This window comes from Zosterops lateralis (assembly GCF_965231275.1).
Source record: "Zosterops lateralis genome assembly, chromosome: 8".
Classification (NCBI taxonomy): domain Eukaryota; kingdom Metazoa; phylum Chordata; class Aves; order Passeriformes; family Zosteropidae; genus Zosterops; species Zosterops lateralis.
The window spans coordinates 12,011,851-12,031,153 of record NC_139768.1 but is presented as its reverse complement, the minus strand read 5'-3'; the positions used below and the strand labels follow the sequence as shown (position 1 = coordinate 12,031,153).

Genomic DNA, 19,303 nt, shown 5'->3' with positions numbered 1-19,303 from the left:
GTGGAGGCTGGATTGTTATCCATAGTAGCAGCCAGAGATCCTGGTGTGAAGATAACTAACAACTCTGTAAGAACAGATTAATCTCTCCTGGTTAATAAGAAATCACGTTATAGAGTGAAAGCAGCAAATAAACAAGAAGCCCTTAAATTAAACTTGAACATCATGTAACTACAGAATCTACAATGACTCTCATGGGAAGAAAATACTGCATCAAAAAGTAAAAGTCACTCACTGTAAGTACCAAATCATTAAATTAATGCAAAAAAGAAAAATGGTAAATGAAGCCTTGTTGTAGTAGAACACAAAACACACAAGTCATTCATTGATATATCTTTTTATTATGCATATAGGTATCACTTAACACTAGTACTGCAGCAGAGTCCAGAACTGAACTTAGTTTGCCCAACTAGTGTGAACTTCTCTCACCCTTCTAGAGTCTAATGAGCAACAGCTTCACTAGACCATCAGAAAAAAAAAAACTCTCCATCTTCCTTGACCTGTTGTGTTTTACATAAAGCCATTGGGGTTCAAAGACTTCAATAAGAATTTAATTAACAATTTGAAAGGTGCAGATCACTGGGGGCCATTTTTGCTCATTAATTTAACAACAAACCCTACTTCACTATTAATTAGAACATTTCTAATACAAGTGAAACAGCTGTGGCAGTCCAGGCCATCTCATTATTATTTTCTTATATACAGGAATATTTCAAAGTGCAAGGAACTTCAACAACACATAGACCAGTACAGACCCTAAAAAAAAAAAAAAAATAAAAAAAAAAAAAAAAAAAGAAGAAGAAGAAAAAAAGAAAATTTATTTCAGAAATAGACTGAAAAATTACTTGACCCAAACAAATTTATTGGAAGAAAATTATGGGCTCTAGAAGAAAAAGCCCATTTTTGTCTGACAGTCAGGACATGAAACCAGAGGCTTTAAGGGACCTTTCAGATATTTTCATTTTGTTAAGAAGGAGATCTGAGAGAGTATTAAATACCACTGTTACGAAGATTAGCAATGGCTGTAACATTTGCTTCTGGAGCAAGTTGGCCGATAGCAACACCAACTGCCACTACAGAGAAGGAATCTCACCACTTTTGGCCAAAAAAGTCAAAAGGAAATACTGCATTTCAATTTTAAACCCAGTGCCAGCCATCTGATCCCTAGCTGAAACAGGACAAGGCAAGCCAGGCTTTCTAATATCTTTCCAAATATCAGTCTTGAGGCTATTGACTGGTCAGAGATCAGGTATAACCAATCTCCTCTCTGGGGTTTTGGCAGAGTCTTTCATTGGTCCCAAAAACACATTGTGAACTCTTAATGGAAAGAGAGGACACTTTCAAAACTCAGCACCAGATCTAAGAAGCTGCTTCTCCTTTCTCCATATCTGTTTGCTAGAATCAATTTATATTTGCTGGCTTTGCAAATCTCCAATTATTTGTGATATAATTTTTTAAGACATGACCTTTTTCTTAATTATGTGCATTTATAAAATCTACTGTTACCTAAAAGGAAAGAAAGTCTGACCTCTAATTAAATTGTTTCAATCTTCATCTTTGCTGCCATCTGTAGGTGACTTGAGTGGTGAAAAGGTAACAGTCCTGTGATCAGGACCTGTCCATGAGAAAGCAGCACAATGTCCTTGTTACCTGTGCCTCCTGATTTTAATGTTAAAATTAGGCAGAAAAACATAAAAGATAAAAACATACAACAGCTTGTGACTTTGTCTCTTCTTGCACCTCCAAATAATCTTGTAACTGAGATAGTTAAAAAAAAAAAGGAAATTAAGTTAGAATCCCAGAATCACAGGATGGTTTGGGTTGGAAGGGGCCTTAAAGGTCACATAGTTCCAAACCCCCGACCATGGCAGGGATTCATTCACTAGGTCAGGTTCCTCAGGGCTCCTCCATTCAGCCTGGCCTTGAACACTTCCAGGGATGGGGCATCCACAACTTCTCTGGACAATCTCTTCCAGGGTCTCATCATCCTCTGAAAGAATTTCTTTCTAACACCTCATCTAAACCTGGCCTCTTTCAGTTTAAAACCATTTCTCCTTGTCCTGCTGCTCTGCCCATATAAAACGTCCCTCTCCTTCCTTTTCATGAGCCCCCTTAAGGTACTGGAAGGCTGCAATTACATGTCCCCAAAGCCTTCTCTTCTCCACATGGAACAACCCCAGTTGCTGGACCCATGAAGAGGATCTCTGCTATTTTACAGCATTATTACACCATGGGATGCACCAGAACACCTGTAATTTTGACAATAAATATGAAATATAAGTCTTGGTCTATGTTCGGTTGTTGAAACTTAGTTTCTTTTCAGTGAGCCATGCAATGTTTTAGCAGAATTGTTATGGTAAAGAAAACTTCTCAATGGAAAAGAAACCAGAAACAGAGAGGTTGATCATAATTTTAAACTCATTATGACCAGTTTTGGAAATTTGAAATTATACAAGTGAGGTCAACATTTGAAATATTTGATTTAATGACTGGACAATTTTGATACATAAAAATAGATACTTAGTAATGAACAAGTTTATACAAACCAGATTTCTTTTGTACAGTACAAAACAATGATGGAGATAAAAAAAGATTTGCTGGGTTACAGGGCAAGACACAAGAACAACAAAACACTATTGAATAAATTTTTTAAAATTATCAGAAGCTTATTTCATAAATACAGTGTAATGCTTTCATTTAACAAATACAAAATTTACTATTTAATTTATCAACATCAGGAAATATATAAAATGTCTCTGAATGACAATCTGATTTAAAAACTGATGCAAATACAATAGCATTTTTAGAATTCTGAGGTAATATTACACATTATCCCAAAAAAAAGCTTTAATAAATAAAACTAAACAGAAGGCAAAGTGCAATTCAGTGAAAAGGAGAAAAGATAAAGCTTTTATTTTAACAATAGTAGATAAATAGTTATTAAAAGTGGGTTTAAGCCTTAAAAAAATATTTTGGCTAATCTGCCATGTTTTCAGATAAACTGTATAGCTATTTATTCATAAGCCAACCTTTCATGAATCCAATTCTACAAAGAGAGGAAAGGCAGTATGTCTTTGTTTCCAGGTTTCTTACTTACATCCATATTCAGGTGTTAGAAATTTAACATTGCTTGCAGCTATCTAGTTCATTCAGTGCAAAAGTGAAAGCTTTATTTATTTCTCAGCATCTGAAATCCTGCAAGTTAAAATTTATTTTAAAATCTCCATTTGGGAGACACAATGTTAAAATTCAAAAATTTTCAGTGCTGCTTTTAGCAGTCTTTGTGCTAACCTAATATAGTTCCAGGCTAAAGCCAATGGAAATTTTATTACTGGTTTCAATGACAACACTATGAATACAGTGTCAAATACGCTAAAATATCCCAATATTTATCTCTGCCTTAATAAAACAGTAAAACCACAAGTAAATTTTCTAGGAGAAATAAAAAAATAAAATTTACACTTTGCTGTTGAAGAATATCCAGAACAGCTTTGAAAGCTTGAATTGGACAGATTAATTTGTTCATCATTTGTAAATCTGTTGATTGTATGTAAATACAGAGAAAGAAAGGAGACTAATATAGTATTTGAGTACAGACACTACAAGATAGTTATGCATCCATGCCCCAGCAGAAGTCAATGGGGAAAGCTGACAAATTAGATGCCAAAGTGTCTCAAACGATCTGGGCCTTATTCAGCTGAAAGAAAAATTTACAGAACACACAGTAGCTGTTTATATTTAAAAATACTATACTGCATGCTGATAAATTCTTTCCATTTAATGAATAAAACCCAGACTTACAATTATTTCAGTATTTTAGAACCGTTTCTTCCCCAGCTGCTAATTTACTAACTCAGAGCAGATAAACCAAGAATTCTTTTCACGGAGTTTGTGCAGTGAAAAACACAAAACATTTTTAAATGCTGGTCTCAAAGTAAATGAAAGTTGCAACATTCTTCAGAAATGTTATTATATTCACTTTTGTCACAGCTTATTTAAGACTTTCAACAAAGTTGCTGCAAAAAATGATAGCATGATACACTATACCAGTTTTCCACCTGTTGTGGATATAATTCTCTTCCTAAAGCATTTCACCAGATATGGAATTTATTTTAAATATCTAAGTTTTTTTACTATAATGCTACAGTATATCTGGCTAGTTTGCTGTTAAGAATAAACATACAAATTCCTTAATACTTGTAGCTTGAACTTCAATCCCCTCAAGCTGAAAAAATACCTTTTAACACTCATGTACAGTCAACTGTAAAAGCTGAATATACAACATCTAAAACCTCTTATTTGTAAAAAATAAGTTTTTAGCAGTAAATGGCACTATCAAAACCCTATTTCTTCACAGGCAGTTATTTACATACTTCTTAGACAGCTGGTTTTGCCAAGAAGGAAAACCAAATAATAAAACAACATACATTTTATAAAGACTAAAATTCCTATTTGCCTTTGTGGAAAAAAAAAAATGGCTACATGCTGATGTTATATTTTTTCTACTATTAATGTTAATTGAAAACAATCTGCCACTGGGATTAACTAATAGAGAAATGTTCTGTATATTATCTCCCAGTGAGACATCTTGATGTAAAGGAATTATGATTAATGATAAAGTGCTATTAAGAAAAACCTAAAACTTGGGAATTGTCTTAGTTGGATTTCGTTTATCAAACAGACGAGATTTTTGTACAAAGAAAGCTACTTTCTGTGACAAAGCAAGCAGCAAATGTATTGCCATTCAGGAAAAAAAACATACACTTCATATTTAATTTAAAAAAATTATCTAAATGCAATAAAACCGGCACAGTATCAAGAGACATAACAATGAAAAGCTTAAAGGCACAATCAGAAGAGAGTGAATGCTACATAAAAATGCTGTTCTCGGAGTATTTAATCTTATTCCAGACCAAATCCCTCTGCATTTGAAATTCCAATGATTAACTTTTGCTTCAGTTCTTTCTTGTTCTTGTAAGGAGGGAGACAAAGCTGGTTGAAGCAGGTATGGGCCACAGGTAACCTAAAATAATTTTAAAAATACCCAGCAAAACACATTTAAGAGTGATGCAATAGAACCAGAACACTGCCAATTGCCTATACATTTTCAGTTAAACCTTTCTTAAATAAGAAATCCTATAAAAGGAACATTTATCCCAATGTTGGTTCATGTTCTGTTGAATTCAAGTAACATCACTGCCAAGTACCTCAGATGAATTTGTTTGCCTGCAACTCCCCCCTCCATCTTTATTTATTATTTTTTTTTTTCAAGTTGGAAACATCTCCCTCCAGATTTTGGAAACTCCAGGTACCATATGACTTCTCTATACACAAAATATGGGTATAGTAAGAATCCACAACATGGAAAAGGAAGGTGAGTCCTGAAGTAGGTACAGACACACCTATAAGAACCACAGTCATGTGTCTGTGAGGATACAGAATTCAGGGTTCAGCCTGGTAACACAGGTCCTTACAGACTTCAGTGGGGAGCTCTGAAGAACAGACTGAAATGCTGGAAAAACAGTTCATAAATTCTGGTCTCAGCTATACCAACACTTCCAAGTTTCTTCTGAGAGAGAGCTTGAATATTGCATATTGCAGATATGGCTAAAGAATGCCTGACTGAAACACTGGAAACTTCGTTTCTCACTAGCATGGATTAATTTGATGAGTCACAGGTAATAAAAAGCTACAGGAACTTCTTGCCATTTAAATTCTCAAGTGACATGGAAGACACACTTGAGAATATAGACTTGTCCTCCCAGCTGATAACTTGGGGGGGAGACAAGAGAAAAAAAAATGAGCTGAAGCTCAACCTGCCATTTGGAAAACACACTGAAAAATGTATTACATTTGGACACACAGATTTTATTATGTGACTCAAAAGCCCTCTAGGTCTCTTTTCATTTCATCCCTCAGTCTTTTGAATGGCACTTGGCCTTTGATCGTTGGCAAACATGCTCAAAAGAGGGTGGAAGCCCGAGATATGGAAACTCAAGTTATTTTACATTCCCTGCCCTTTCAATGATCAGCAAAGATCTGTTAATTGGACTGGAGTCATGGCTTCAGAATCTGGAAAGTTGAGAAGCTTTTATTAATTTGCTAATTCTTATTGCTATTACATTCTTTGATTCTATTGCATGAGCAAAATGATGATGGTGTCTACACCCATCCCTGTGCAGGCAGTTTGACAGCAACAACTATCTTGCAAAACATGGATCTGCAGCAGTTTAAAATGCACACTATTTCAAAACACATTTTCTCATTTTTAAGAAAAAGAACAATTTACTGAAGGAATATAAAGAGTGATTCAATGTTGACTGATTTTTCTTCGTTTTTCATTTGATCTTCATGTTCCTTTAATGTTACTGGAACCAGTTATTACCTCATTGAGAAAAGCATTAGAAATATCACAGTAATGAGATAAATTAATTTTAAAACAACCTCAAAATTTATTATGTTTATGCCTTTAGATCAGCTCTTCACAGAAAACCCAGCAAAATTCAGACTTTGAAAAATAAAGTTCTATTTAAATATTTTGATTACTCTAAGTGTTTGAGAAATCTAGGTAAAGCTAGTAATTACTGCTTCACAGTGAGCTTCAGAGCAGCAAGTTTTTCTATACAGCCTTCAAATGATTTAAACTGATTTTCTCCAGTCTTAAGGATAAAAAAACACTAACTGTGTTGCTATAAATAATGCTATCAAACTCAAAAAATTCAGAAAATTTAATGGTAGTTCAAGGTATATTTTTATTAGGTCAGCTGTCATGTTAGGAATTATTAAATAAATAATTTATTTGAATTGAAAACATGTAAATAATCCCTACGAATAATTACCAGCCTCAATTGTAAACACTGACCAGAAAAGCAATTTCATTGTTTTTTTAAATTTATGCAATCAATAAATGGGTATAACATATTGAAGGCAAACTAAAGGAGTCCATGCAGTTTTTCTTCTTTGTACCTTCATTTGCTCTACTGTAAAAAGACATTCAAGAACAATAAGGACTCTTGGGAAAAAATTTAATGAAGAAAATTTTAAAAATCCAAAACATTGCTTACCAATTAGTGGATGTTTCACTCTTTGAAATCTTGAAATTCAGATCAGCCATTCCTCCCACAGGTACTCTATCACTTCCTGTAGCAAAATGTAGCAGCTTCTTTTGAAGGTCCAGAGAAAATCCAAGTACTACATCCCAGAAGTATCTATGCTCAGGGCAGATGGAGAAGAAAATGTAGCAAGATGCAACATCATAAAAATAATAGTATGAAGATGATAATAAAACTACAGGTACTACATGATGAATATCACTTACTGAGAGTTTAATTAATATAACATATAGGACATCAGCAGTAACCCAATATACAAGGTTAAATTCCCAAGGAATTGACAAGTACAATATTTTATTAATTTTAGAAGGATGTCTTGCCAAATGATGGCCCAACCTACTTATCTATACAAATATAAAGGCCTTCCAATCACTAATATAACTGTCCTTAGTACCAAAGAGAACTGAGTAAAAAAAAATTTTTAGAAGATTGGATAATAAAAATACTGAGATTTTGTATGCAGGATTTGGAGCTTTTCTTTTCAAAATACTCCACCTCAGTGTGGTCATAATCTTCTAAGGATATTCAGTAAACACATACCATTAGGGATCCAATTCTTCCTATTTATGACAATTTAGTTGTGTCTTTGTCGTATTTAGAAATAGGTTTCTAAAACTTCAGTCATTCTCAGATTATCCTTGAAGAGATTACTGCCAGAAGTCTAACATTCCATGATGTTTTTAAACTCAGTAATTGGAATAAAACCTCAGGCCTACCGTATAGTGGGATCAGTTTTTTGGTAGCCCTCATATTGGGTACTTCTCTGTAAAGCAGACATGTCCAGTTCAGGACTGCCACAGACCAGAATTTCAACCTCCTCTGGACGAAGTAGCTGCCATAAATCAAGGACAAAATATTCAATTTTTTAAAGAAAATGAGAAATGATGCAACTAAATTAAGATTAAATTCTTTATTTTGTCATTATGGAAAAATTAACAGAATATCATTCAATGTAATTCTCTAACTTGGACACATACTGATTATAGAAAAATTAATCCTTCAGCACTTTGAAGAATCTCTTACTGCCATGTATAGTAGAAACTTAATTAAAGGATAAGACAATATTTCAGCATATTTTGTTCTCCACTTCATCATTCTTACATTTATTACACTGACTTGCCTATCACATGATCAGACTACAAATGGGTGAGGAAGAAAATTAAGTTTGTACATATGGAAATCGAAGGGAGGGTCTTGATGTCAATTTTGATTTCAACTTCCATTTCATTTGCACTGACAAGTCCCATGCGGGTATTTGCTGAGCAGCAGAGGCTGACAGAACTTGACTCTAAGTCGTACTCAGTGCTGTGCATAGCACACACTTATAACAATAAGCCACGTTTAACACACTAAACTTACACCTGCAGAACCCACTTATTCATTTACTACAACATCAAGTTGCATGGTAGAATGCCATGGCATTTCAATGGATTCTCATTGTTCTTCCAGAACCTTCCCTGCAGTTGGGCACACCTCACTTTGCTACAAGGTGTCACAGTTCAACAATTTCACTGGAATTTAGAAAATACTGGGCAAATTGAAACTTTCTCTTCTTTCTCAGTGCAGAAGGGATGCTGGAAGATAAAAAAAGTCATTCCAACAGCCAAACAGGACTGAAACAGAAGAATGTTTAATCTCAATCTCACTGAGTGTTCCTCCTGCAAGAAGCAATAGATGTTTTCAGAGGAGTCACCCAGGAGCACTTGGGAACTGTTCTACAGTTCCTAAATGCAGGGAATATACAGAAACCTTGTAAACATTCACAGGAGAGCCTGTGGTGTGTCTGTGAATGCATAGTGATAAATCTGTCTTCTGGAGCTTTATTTGTCTCTTTTCAAGGAAACACTACAGAGAACAGTTGATTACCTGATTAATTTCTTCTACTTAAGTTGGCTTAATCAAGTCTATTGATCAGTCAAGATTCTTTCCAAATCTTAAAATCATCCAGTGCAAATTAATTTAGAGAAGTCATTGTCAAATACTTGAAATAGAAGTGAAGAGTTATGTTTCACTTTATTCTTACCAGTAATGCATATGAAGCACAGACACTATGAAATCCATAATAAAAAGCAGCAAATTGTTTGTAGATCGATTTATTGAGGAGAAAATCAACATAGAGCTGCACATACTCTAAAAAAAATAAAAATTTGTTACATTATAATTTTAATCAATCTCTTGTTCTGTCCTCTAAAATTGTAGGGAGTATGAAAAATTAATGCATTTAATTTTAGATACTATTAAATTGGTAGCCATACCAGAAAGAACTACAGCCATTTCATTTTAACACTTGTTAATGAAAGCATAGGCTTATAGAAAGGAGAAAAAGAACAGATTTTAATATGCAAAGTTTGTGTAGTTAATATGCATTGAAGTACCTTTCCTGTTCCGATTTGTGACTGGAATTTTATCTCCATTTGGCTTTAAGTTGTAAGATTTTATAACACCAAATTCTTCCTGAAAAACCTACAGAAAAAGAGGAGTCAAGGTCAGCACTGGAAAATAAATTAATGTACCTACAAATGACAAAGCTTATATTATGTCATGTATTCCCTCTCTCTCTTCAGCACATGCTGTAATTCTGAGGGTTGTGACGTTTTTACAAGCTAAATATTACAATTTTCAACAAATTGCCCAGAAAATTAGTATTCAAAGAACAAAAATCGACCCTGTTGCATAGTGGCAAGTCAAACTGACCTGCAGGCTCTGGAGCCATAGAGCTTTTAAATACAAAAGAACAGTACAGGAGCAAAGAATACAATTTAGAAGGTATTTGTTCTGCTGTAGTTCACCTAGGAACTAAATACCTCCAATATGAAATTTCATTAACCAGTATGTGTGTTCTGAAACAATGAGTAACTGAAAAAGACTTTCCTGACTGAAATTGCCATCAGGTCAGGCAAAACTCTAAAACCTTGAACAGGCTACTGCTGAAGTGAGATTTGCTGGACAAAACACATAAAATAACCAAGTAAACTTTGATTATTTTCTGGGTTAGACAGAAAAGGGATTGTCTTGCAGCCAGATGAATTTCACAAGCCAGGTCACTGATTGCAAGGTGATGGTGTCAAGGAAAGCAAAGAGCTGGAAATGCACCAGCTGCTGGCCAAGTGACCCTGGTGGTGAGCACTGGGATCCACCTACCCTGTCAGGGAAGAAGAGCTCAGAGTCTGATCATGAAACCAACCGCGGAACATGCAGCGGCACCGGCAGCGCGGCTCCTGGAGCCAGCTCTGCTCCCTGTGCAGTTATAGTCCAAATAATCAGCAATCACACAGCAATAAGCCACTCCACTGCCATTCTAACATTGGGAAAAAAATCACTGAACAAGGTTGAGAACCACTTATAGTTGTGCATTTAACGACCTGAAAGGTTGAGTAAAAATCCTCTTCAACATTGCCTTCATAGGAGAGAAGTTCACTTAGTCCATGCGCCAATTCCTACAATATGAGTAAAAACTTTTTAGTAAATCTACAAAACTAAGTGATGCACTTTGCAAGGATATGCCAGAAGCATTGTTTCATACAGAAAGTATCTTGGAAAAAGCTGTATTTTTACAATGCATGCTGTGCTAGAAAACACAGATTTTCTGTTTTCATCAGAAGGAGACTTTATCAGCCTATGCTGAAAAAAAGCTGTTTTCAAACAGTTCATAACTCAAGCATTAAATATAAATAATTCAGGTTTTATATCAGTAATTTTGCCTCTTAGAAAATGTAATACTTACAGGCATAATCTGAAACAGGTCATCTAATGTGACACCACAGATGCCTACAAGTGAATTATGATCACAAGGAACAATGGGAGGACTCAATAATTTCTTGTAACAGCAAGGTGGGAAACGAATATCCAAGGTGATGCTGTTATATACAGCAAGTCCCATCAGCTATATATGTCAAAAGTTAAGGGCAAATCTGACACATCCTTATTATAGTTAATATTTTTGTACCTTGGAAAAAATATTTTAAGATTCATGCTCAACAAACAGAAGGAATGTAAATTATTTCATTGTTTCTGGACTGTCAATTTTAAATGCAGTTTTTCATTTCAATTAAGCAGAGGTTAACAAGGTCAAATGATGAACATTGACAGAATGCTTGAGAATCTTCTTTGCAATATTCTATACAAGAATTTCTACCATAAATATTCCAAAGTATTGTTATGAAAAGAGAAAGATAAATATAAATATGTATTTTCTAGTGAGAGATCAATAAAGCAATGTTTCTTTTAAGTAAATCTAAAAGCATTAAGACAAACCTGCACTACAGCTCATCCATTTAAGTGCATCCCATGAAACAAATTTGAAACTATCCCAATTCAGCTTCTCACGAAAATAGAACATATCTGTTAGAAAAGACCTACAACCATCATCTGATCCAATTGTAATCAGTAAATGGACCCTATTACCTCATCTCAGGGGAGTTATAAGCATATACTATCATGAATCATTTGTCTGAGATCTCCATTTATGAGCACAACAGAAAACCTAGAAAAACTTGTGCTCAAAATAGCATGTGGCTTCCATTTTGTAATAAAAAAAAGGCAAAAAGCCACATACTGCTCAATGGGGACTTAAATGAAGTATTGATGGACGCAGGCACATCAATGTTTAAGTACATAAAAAATTACAACTTATAAACAAAAATGTTGCATGTTTAATACTGGCTTAGCATTTTCTGGCTGTAAAATGTACCACCCACACATTGCTATTTTCTTTCTATTTTTAGTTCACTTGTTTAAACGATATTCAAAAAAAAATACATTAAAAATGGAACACAGGTATATATACAACCTTTGAAGGAGCTTGAGCCAGTGCCTTATTTCATCCCCACACCAGCTCATCGAATGGCAACATTCTAGAGGACATAAAAGGATACGGCTCCAACCAGTCGGAATTCCGAGTAGTTGTCGCATTTAAAGCTGCTGAACCAATGGCACTGCGAGTCCTTGTGGTAGGTGAACATGCCTGCAGAACAGCAACGTGGCCCTTAAAAAGGCCTGAGCTTTGGAAGAATTTGTACAAAACTTCATCTTTCTCATGCACACACTCTTGGAATGCTTCTAGGGGTGCCCACGGCCCCATGCTTGTTCTCAGACCCTGCTCCCACCCACGGCAGGAGCCTGCAGGCAGGGGCTTGGGAAGGAGCACCAAAGGCAGTGCCAAGCCTGAAGCAGGCTAAAGCCCACCAGCCCTGCTTGGTGCTGCTGCACCATGTTCTTCAGGGCCTCCAGTTGTGGGTATTTTACACTGTCCCTATGCAACCTGTTTCTTCACTGCACTCCAGCATCGGTACTGCCATAAAAATTAACTGTCTAACCAAAACTTTTCCTACTGTGATGTAAACTCTCTTATTTATTTCTTTCTTTCTAGGTCAATAGCAGATGACAATCCCTAAAAATGCTGGCATGAATCCCATGATACAAATACCATAAGCTTTACCTTCTTAGAAAAGAAAACTGTAAATGGTTTATGTTATACACACACACTACCAGCAAAAGGCTATGTTTCATATTTTCTGTCAAAAAATTATACCAGAAAATTTAAAAAAGCCCCAAACCACATATACCCTAAAAAAGCCACTCATGGGTCTAAATGATAAGCTAGATCCTACTGAAATCATGAGTATAGATAAGTTTGACTGCTATTTGCGTCAGATACAGAATGTTCTGTTTTAAAGAGTGACAGAAAGTAAAAACCTACATAATGAAAGCAGATAACAGCTCTAAAATGCCTACTGCTCAGAGAGGCAAGACACACTCCACAGAAGGGTGCTCTAATGCAGAAGTAAACTGGATAAAACATGATGGCCTTTTTGAACCTCTTGGGATTGAATGGACCAAGTTAATTATTGTTGCCATGGTCTGTACAACCTAAAGTACTGACTAGTTCTAAGAACATCCTATATGCAATAGCTCACTGTATCTCTGCTTGAAGATAAAGCTGGTGAAAAAAAATTTAAATGAGAAAAAAAAAAAATCAAAGTCCTTTTGACTTAAAAAAAAAAAGAATAACTATCCAATTTGTCTCAGGGACATCTAGTTGTTATGATAAATTACAGGCAAAAAGCTGCCTTCACATTTTCCCCCACTCTCCTGAACAATTTATTTTTTCAACTCCAGCTCAAAAAGGTGCTCATCACAAAAGGTTTAGACACTGCCATTATACATTGCTAGAAGCAACAGAACAGCTGCATGTAAAACAGAGCAAGGCTCACATACTAAAAGATCATAAGTATGTTGAAACAAAAGAAGTTTCAAATTCCATTTGTTAATTTACCACACCAAGATAAAGAAAGCACTGCAAAACACACAGGCAGGCAGACAGCTGAGTTAATTGTTTTTAAATTCCAGGAGTTAAACCTGAAGAATCAGTAAACTGGAAAGGGTCGTAACAGTTATATTCTCCTTTCCAAGCTTCTGACATGTTATTTGCATCTTAAACATTAAAGACAGCAGAGGATACAGTCCCTTTCCAGGGGACAAGAATATTTCTGAACTCCTCCCACACTTGGCTGATAGTCATAACAATGAAAGAATTTGCACTTTAAAGTAAGAAAGCCTGCCAGAGATAGTGAAAAAATAAATTACTCTGAATGTTTCCAAACTCATCAGTTACCAAGCTCTGCTGACAGCATTTTTACCAACAGAACTGTCAAACTTACAGAATGCTTTCTGCAGGATAAATTGTTTCCTATTAAGACTGCTATCACCAATGTCATGTCTTCACACAGACCCCCTTTTTTCTAGTAAAAGGGCTACAGGCAAATAACAATCTCAGCAGATATGATGACATACTTACAACTCAAAATTCTGTACCTTTAGAAGCAGTCCTATAAACAACAAAGGACCATGATTTCAAGGGACATGAACACTTCCAAGCAAATACAGGCAAGCTCAATGACTATGAGGTGTTATACCCAAGTCCCTGGAAATCAATTTAAAAGTCATCCCGGCAACACTTTAACGCACTAAGTCATCAGTAATGTATCCATGCCCAGAGGAAACCTCTTTAGAGGGGTGAATAAAACTTAACCAGATCCATCTCCATCACTATAAAACAAGTGGATGGAAATGCTTGTTTATGAGTACTGATTCATGTTTTATAATCTCTGATTTAATCAAAAAGGTCTTATTTTTTTTTCCCTTGGGCATGAAATGTCCTTATAGGCTCACATGTCCTGGTAACAGCAGAGGTAGGTTTTTTAATTCAGGCTCACCACTGCCCATATTGTCTCTGCTCCTGACTGAACGACCTTTCCTGTCTGAGATTACCCCAGACCCCTTTAAGAATACAGGCCACACAGATACCAAAACCAGACTGGATGATGACCAAGACTCAAGTAAAAACTAACCTCTACCTATCCTAGTCACAGAAATAGTGGTAGAATGTGCAGGTACTCAGGGCAACCAACTATTAGCACCCAAATACCCACCACTGATACATGGGAGACCAAGGCTGGCAGTTTGCCAGAACTGAACACAGTAACAGCATCCAACTGCAGCTACTGACAAAACCCAGAAAAACCTCTCTCCCTAAACTAGCAATATGAAGACAACTGAGGACAGAAGAGAAAATGCAGCACGTGAAGAAATAGGGAAGGATAGTAAATGATAAACCAATACATTTGGCCTTATCTCCACTTAAATATTTGCTAAACCACTGTGCTGTTTTAGGCTGAGATATTTCCTCCATAGCTAATAGCTAAGCTATTAGCAACGCTATGTTTTGGATTTGTGCTGAAAACAGTGTTTATAATGCAAAGACTTTTCCATTATTGCTGACCAGTGCTTACACTGAACAAATTCTCACATTGTACTGAAGAATTATAAGGACTCACCATAATCTGGATGAAAAATCTGTCGAATCAGAAGAAGAAACCATTCTTTTGTCAGGCCACCCATATCAAGACCAGCTTCCCCTACAAATGTGACTTTTAACTTCTTTTTCAGATCTGCCTTCTTCCTTGCTAGCTATTGCGAAACAGGGAAGGCAGAAGAAAAATAAGATTTAGCATATTATCACTACCACTAGCCATAGAGAACACACCCTAGCCTCTACTCTACTGTTCTTGCTTTGCTTAAACCATTAATCTGCAAAATTTTCTACTAATAGGTCAAAACTATGTCGAAACAATGACTGAATTGCAGAAGCAAGACACTTATGACTACCTGACACCATCAACTACTTTGCACATGGTGGCACTCACTGGGCTTGAAAAGAAGTTAGGTGGTGTACAAATAGATTTAATAAGCAATTAGATACAACGAATTGAATTTGTCTGGAATATTTCAGACTATATAACTTTTTAGCTTTTACAGAAGATGTGCTACCAGGAGGAAATGACAGATTTAAAAAGTACTCAGACATAATTGGAAATATTTAGAAATAAGGAAGTAAGCTAACACTTTCAATATTCGACACCATTTGATTCTGTGTAAGATGCCTGCCAGCAAGTATCAGCCGCTTTTTACAACTGTTTTTTAGACAATGGTAACAGGCTATTTTCATTGCTTTGTCCTAAGAGACAGCATTTCAAGCAGGTACACAAAAAATGGCAAAGAATTAGATGACAGCCTTTTAAAATTAACAGTGATCTTTCAGACTGAGTCTCTATACAAGCTTTCTTTAAACCATTAATTACTGTCCAGCTCCAGAGAAAGTGTTTAAACCAGTCAAGAATATGCATGTGCTAAAATAATCTCCAGATTGTTAGTTTCTCAAGTAAACTCCTATTACATAAATTTTATAACTAAAGTTATTTGTATTATTTGAAACAAGCTATTTATTAGCTGAAGTGATTTTCCTTTGCAAAATATTTTTTACAAATTAAAATACAAGTAAGACATCTTCCCTCTCCACCTGCCATTCCCCATAAATTTGAGAATATGAATATATAATACGTTTCTACTCATCTCTGAGATGGGTAGAAGAAAACATTGGAAATAAATAGGAGAATATTTTGACTATAAAAACTTTTGAATTTGCTCTTGGTCATTTTAGTGGTAAAAAAAACCCTACAATGCCTGAGAGAAAGCAGTATTACCAATCATATTTCTTCTGCCTTAGGAGAAAAGGCCAAAAATAGACAGGTTTTAATATAGAAAAATAAAGTTTGAACTTACATTTTATGACATGAGTAATCAGAATTTGTTTGATGTTGTTTTCACTACCTGGACTTATTTTTCAGTATCATCAGGCTGTTCTCAATGTTCTCAAGAAAGAGAGGGAACTAAATTTCATTAGATAATGTGAATTAGCAAGGTTCAGTGGATACTGAAGAATTGCCTACTTTAATGGACACATCTGTTTCATTTCTAAAAAAGGAAAAATTACATTGAAGAATGTGAGGAATTAGTTAGAAGAATTTAAGAGAAGAAAGCCCAAAATTATTCTTATAGGATAGAGAAGGAAAAGAATAAAAATTTTCCAAGAATTAGAACAGAACGACCTCATCAGTGATTAGTCACATACTATTCATGCTGTTATCATGGACTCGAGTCCTACAGAAACTGATAATTGTGCACTGTGTTTTTAACACACAATTACAAATACACACCATGTGCAAGCATATATTTTGTTATGGGCTTAGCTTTGGAGCAGTATGAGCACAGGAAATTAATTTCAAAATGTCTAACCCAATCTGTTCTGCAGTGCTGCAATTTTGACAGTAATTAAATTATCTTTATTTAGTATTATGTAGTTATATTCCCAATCTCTCAGTACAAAGGATTTAAATATAACTAATCAAATTGAAATCTAATAATAGCTACTCTACAGCAACACACAATTTAATTATATTTTTTGTTACCTCATCAAGTGAATCACTAACAAGGTGTGTCCTCCTCACTTTCACATTTAGGAATAACATATTCATGTCAGGCTTCTGTCTGCGAGAGACTTTATCCACAAGGCTTTGCTATTTGAATGAAAAAGAAACATTACACATGCAGTATCTTCATTTAAAAAAGGTGTCACACTTAACTGTAAAAATTTCTCAGTATTGTGTATTAAAGACATTTCCTTGACATTGTAACTTCAGTATCTTCTAGGAGATGCAGAGAAATTTCTTTCTTACTGCAGATACCATTTACTGTATTTGAACTAACTTCTTGGGAGGTATAACAAGAAGGTGGCACTTCCCAAATTGTTAAAAATACACCCATAGGATTTTGAAACTGGTTTATGCTTTAATTAGCTATTCACAAGGTATATCCACAAGACAGGAATGGACAGGTGGTGGTGCTGCCACACACAGCACTGAGGAAAAGAGTTATCACCTGTAGAAAATTACCACTGAGGGAGGCAGACAATGTCCCTTTCCAAACACAAGAGGCTGCCCAGAAGCAGTACCTCTTCCATGACCTGTAAGGATACTGTTGCATCCTGGTCTTCCATGACAACACACCTCCACAAAATAAAATACAAAAAAGTCCAAAATTCTCATAGATTTTTTCTTCCTTCATCATCATGCTAATTTAACATGTTAGCGTGTTACTCTGGTTTCTCAAAAGAGGAAACAGAAGTAAGTCAAGTACTACAACTTTCTCTGAAACACTGCCATCTATAAGGATCCTGAAACTAAGCACACAAAAAGAAAAAAATACTGAGAGAACCCAGCACAGAGATTTGTAGACCATTCATAGTGAAATGGTTTAAGTTCTTTTTCAGGGTAATCAGAAATACTAGAAATTTTAACAACAGGTCATGTGCAATATCAGTCTAACAAATACTCATGAAATACCAATGGATGAGACATAAACATTTATCATTGAGGGACTTACCCGTGCAATACTTATCATTTGTTGTTCTGAGTCCCTTTGAATAATAACTTTTTTTGCTGCTATAGAAATAATAAATGGGTATTGACAGAAAGAAAACCTAACAAGAGAAAAGAAGATTAAATATTTTCTTTCTAGCATCTAGCATACTCTTTTAGTTTTAAGAATACAGGACTGAATTATCATTCAGTAACTAATTCCTCCACTGACAATAATATGCAAGTAGCTGCTGGTTTTTTCACTTTGTATACAGTGATACTTGACTCAGTAGATCAAACTGTTATTTGCAAATACTGCTAGAAACTGAAATTAATAATACTTATCTTTTGTCATTTGTGTTTTTTGTGTTTTGATTTGTTTAGTTAGTTTATTTCCATCTCCAGTAGATTATCAGGTACCAGACTGAAGAGTAGCCTGAAATACCTGATTCAGTGGAGCAAATTATGGTCTCCAAGTTTTCCCCAGATGCTGCTGAAGGCAAGGAAAATGCCTATGAATGTACTGGAGGCTAAAATATGTCTGTAGTAAGACACAGTCAGAAGTCTATGCCAATAATTAATAAACTTACTTTATTATCAGTCATAATTTATGTATTTTCTCTAGTTTGCAAAGGCAGAATGAGATTTATTCCAGTCAATCTCACATCCATGCAGTAGCAAGTAAGTAGTAGCTATAGTATGTTTTTCCAATAAAATAATACAGTATTTAACATGGATCAATATACACATAAATGACATATATAGACACTATATGTCTACTACATTTAATATAGACATATTAGCATTGATAAAATGCTTTGAAGTACTACTCAACAAGAAATAACTAGTTATTCCTCTTACCTGTGAGAATTCCCATAGCATTGCCAGTTATGATATTCTTCCATAAGATCAATATGATCAAGTGTAGAATTATAGAAATCCGTGTATGAAATAATAGGAGGGCTAATCAGACTATTTGCAGCATCTACAAAGAAAACACAAAAGTCTTTTAAAATAATGCCTAGATTCTACACATCTCATTTCTTGGCATCATGAGCACCAGTGATCTCAAAAAAACTTTAGGCCAAGTCTAAAATAATCCAAAATAATGAGTAACTTAGCTAGAGAACTTAGCTCAGTCTTAGCTACAGAACTATAGCTAAAACATAACACTACATGATATCACATTAATTGCTGTAGAAAACAGTAAATCCCTAGTTCAGCCCATTTATGATAAGGGAACCTCAGTTTCACTCTGGTTTCCTTACTGACATACACTAAATTAAGGCTTCATAGATAAAGAGTGCTATGTTCTGCTGAAATTGATGAATAAGCAGTTTGATAAACTGAAGTGTTTAAGAAATCCATATAATTTCAAGCAGCAATGTCTAGAAAAATTTACCTTTTTTCCACTATACCATCTAGACCTGCACAAAAATT

General features: G+C 35.1%; 1 protein-coding gene across 1 annotated transcript in view; it reads right to left on the bottom strand.

Annotated features, from left to right (window-relative positions):
* Nucleotides 1-2,548: 2,548 nt before the first annotated feature.
* The window catches only part of HECTD2 (HECT domain E3 ubiquitin protein ligase 2), a 33,541-nt gene continuing 16,786 nt past the window's right edge, over nt 2,549-19,303 (bottom strand). The window contains exons 10-21 of the mRNA XM_083865986.1: nt 18,725-18,848; nt 17,889-17,985; nt 16,916-17,023; nt 14,945-15,077; nt 11,984-12,072; nt 10,834-10,992; nt 10,472-10,546; nt 9,485-9,572; nt 9,133-9,239; nt 7,826-7,941; nt 7,062-7,205; nt 2,549-5,020 (exon numbers count right to left, since the gene is read on the bottom strand). Coding sequence (XP_083722112.1) covers nt 4,900-5,020; nt 7,062-7,205; nt 7,826-7,941; nt 9,133-9,239; nt 9,485-9,572; nt 10,472-10,546; nt 10,834-10,992; nt 11,984-12,072; nt 14,945-15,077; nt 16,916-17,023; nt 17,889-17,985; nt 18,725-18,848 — 1,361 coding nt within the window. The 3' untranslated portion in view covers nt 2,549-4,899. The remainder of the gene's footprint in view (nt 5,021-7,061; nt 7,206-7,825; nt 7,942-9,132; nt 9,240-9,484; nt 9,573-10,471; nt 10,547-10,833; nt 10,993-11,983; nt 12,073-14,944; nt 15,078-16,915; nt 17,024-17,888; nt 17,986-18,724; nt 18,849-19,303) is intronic.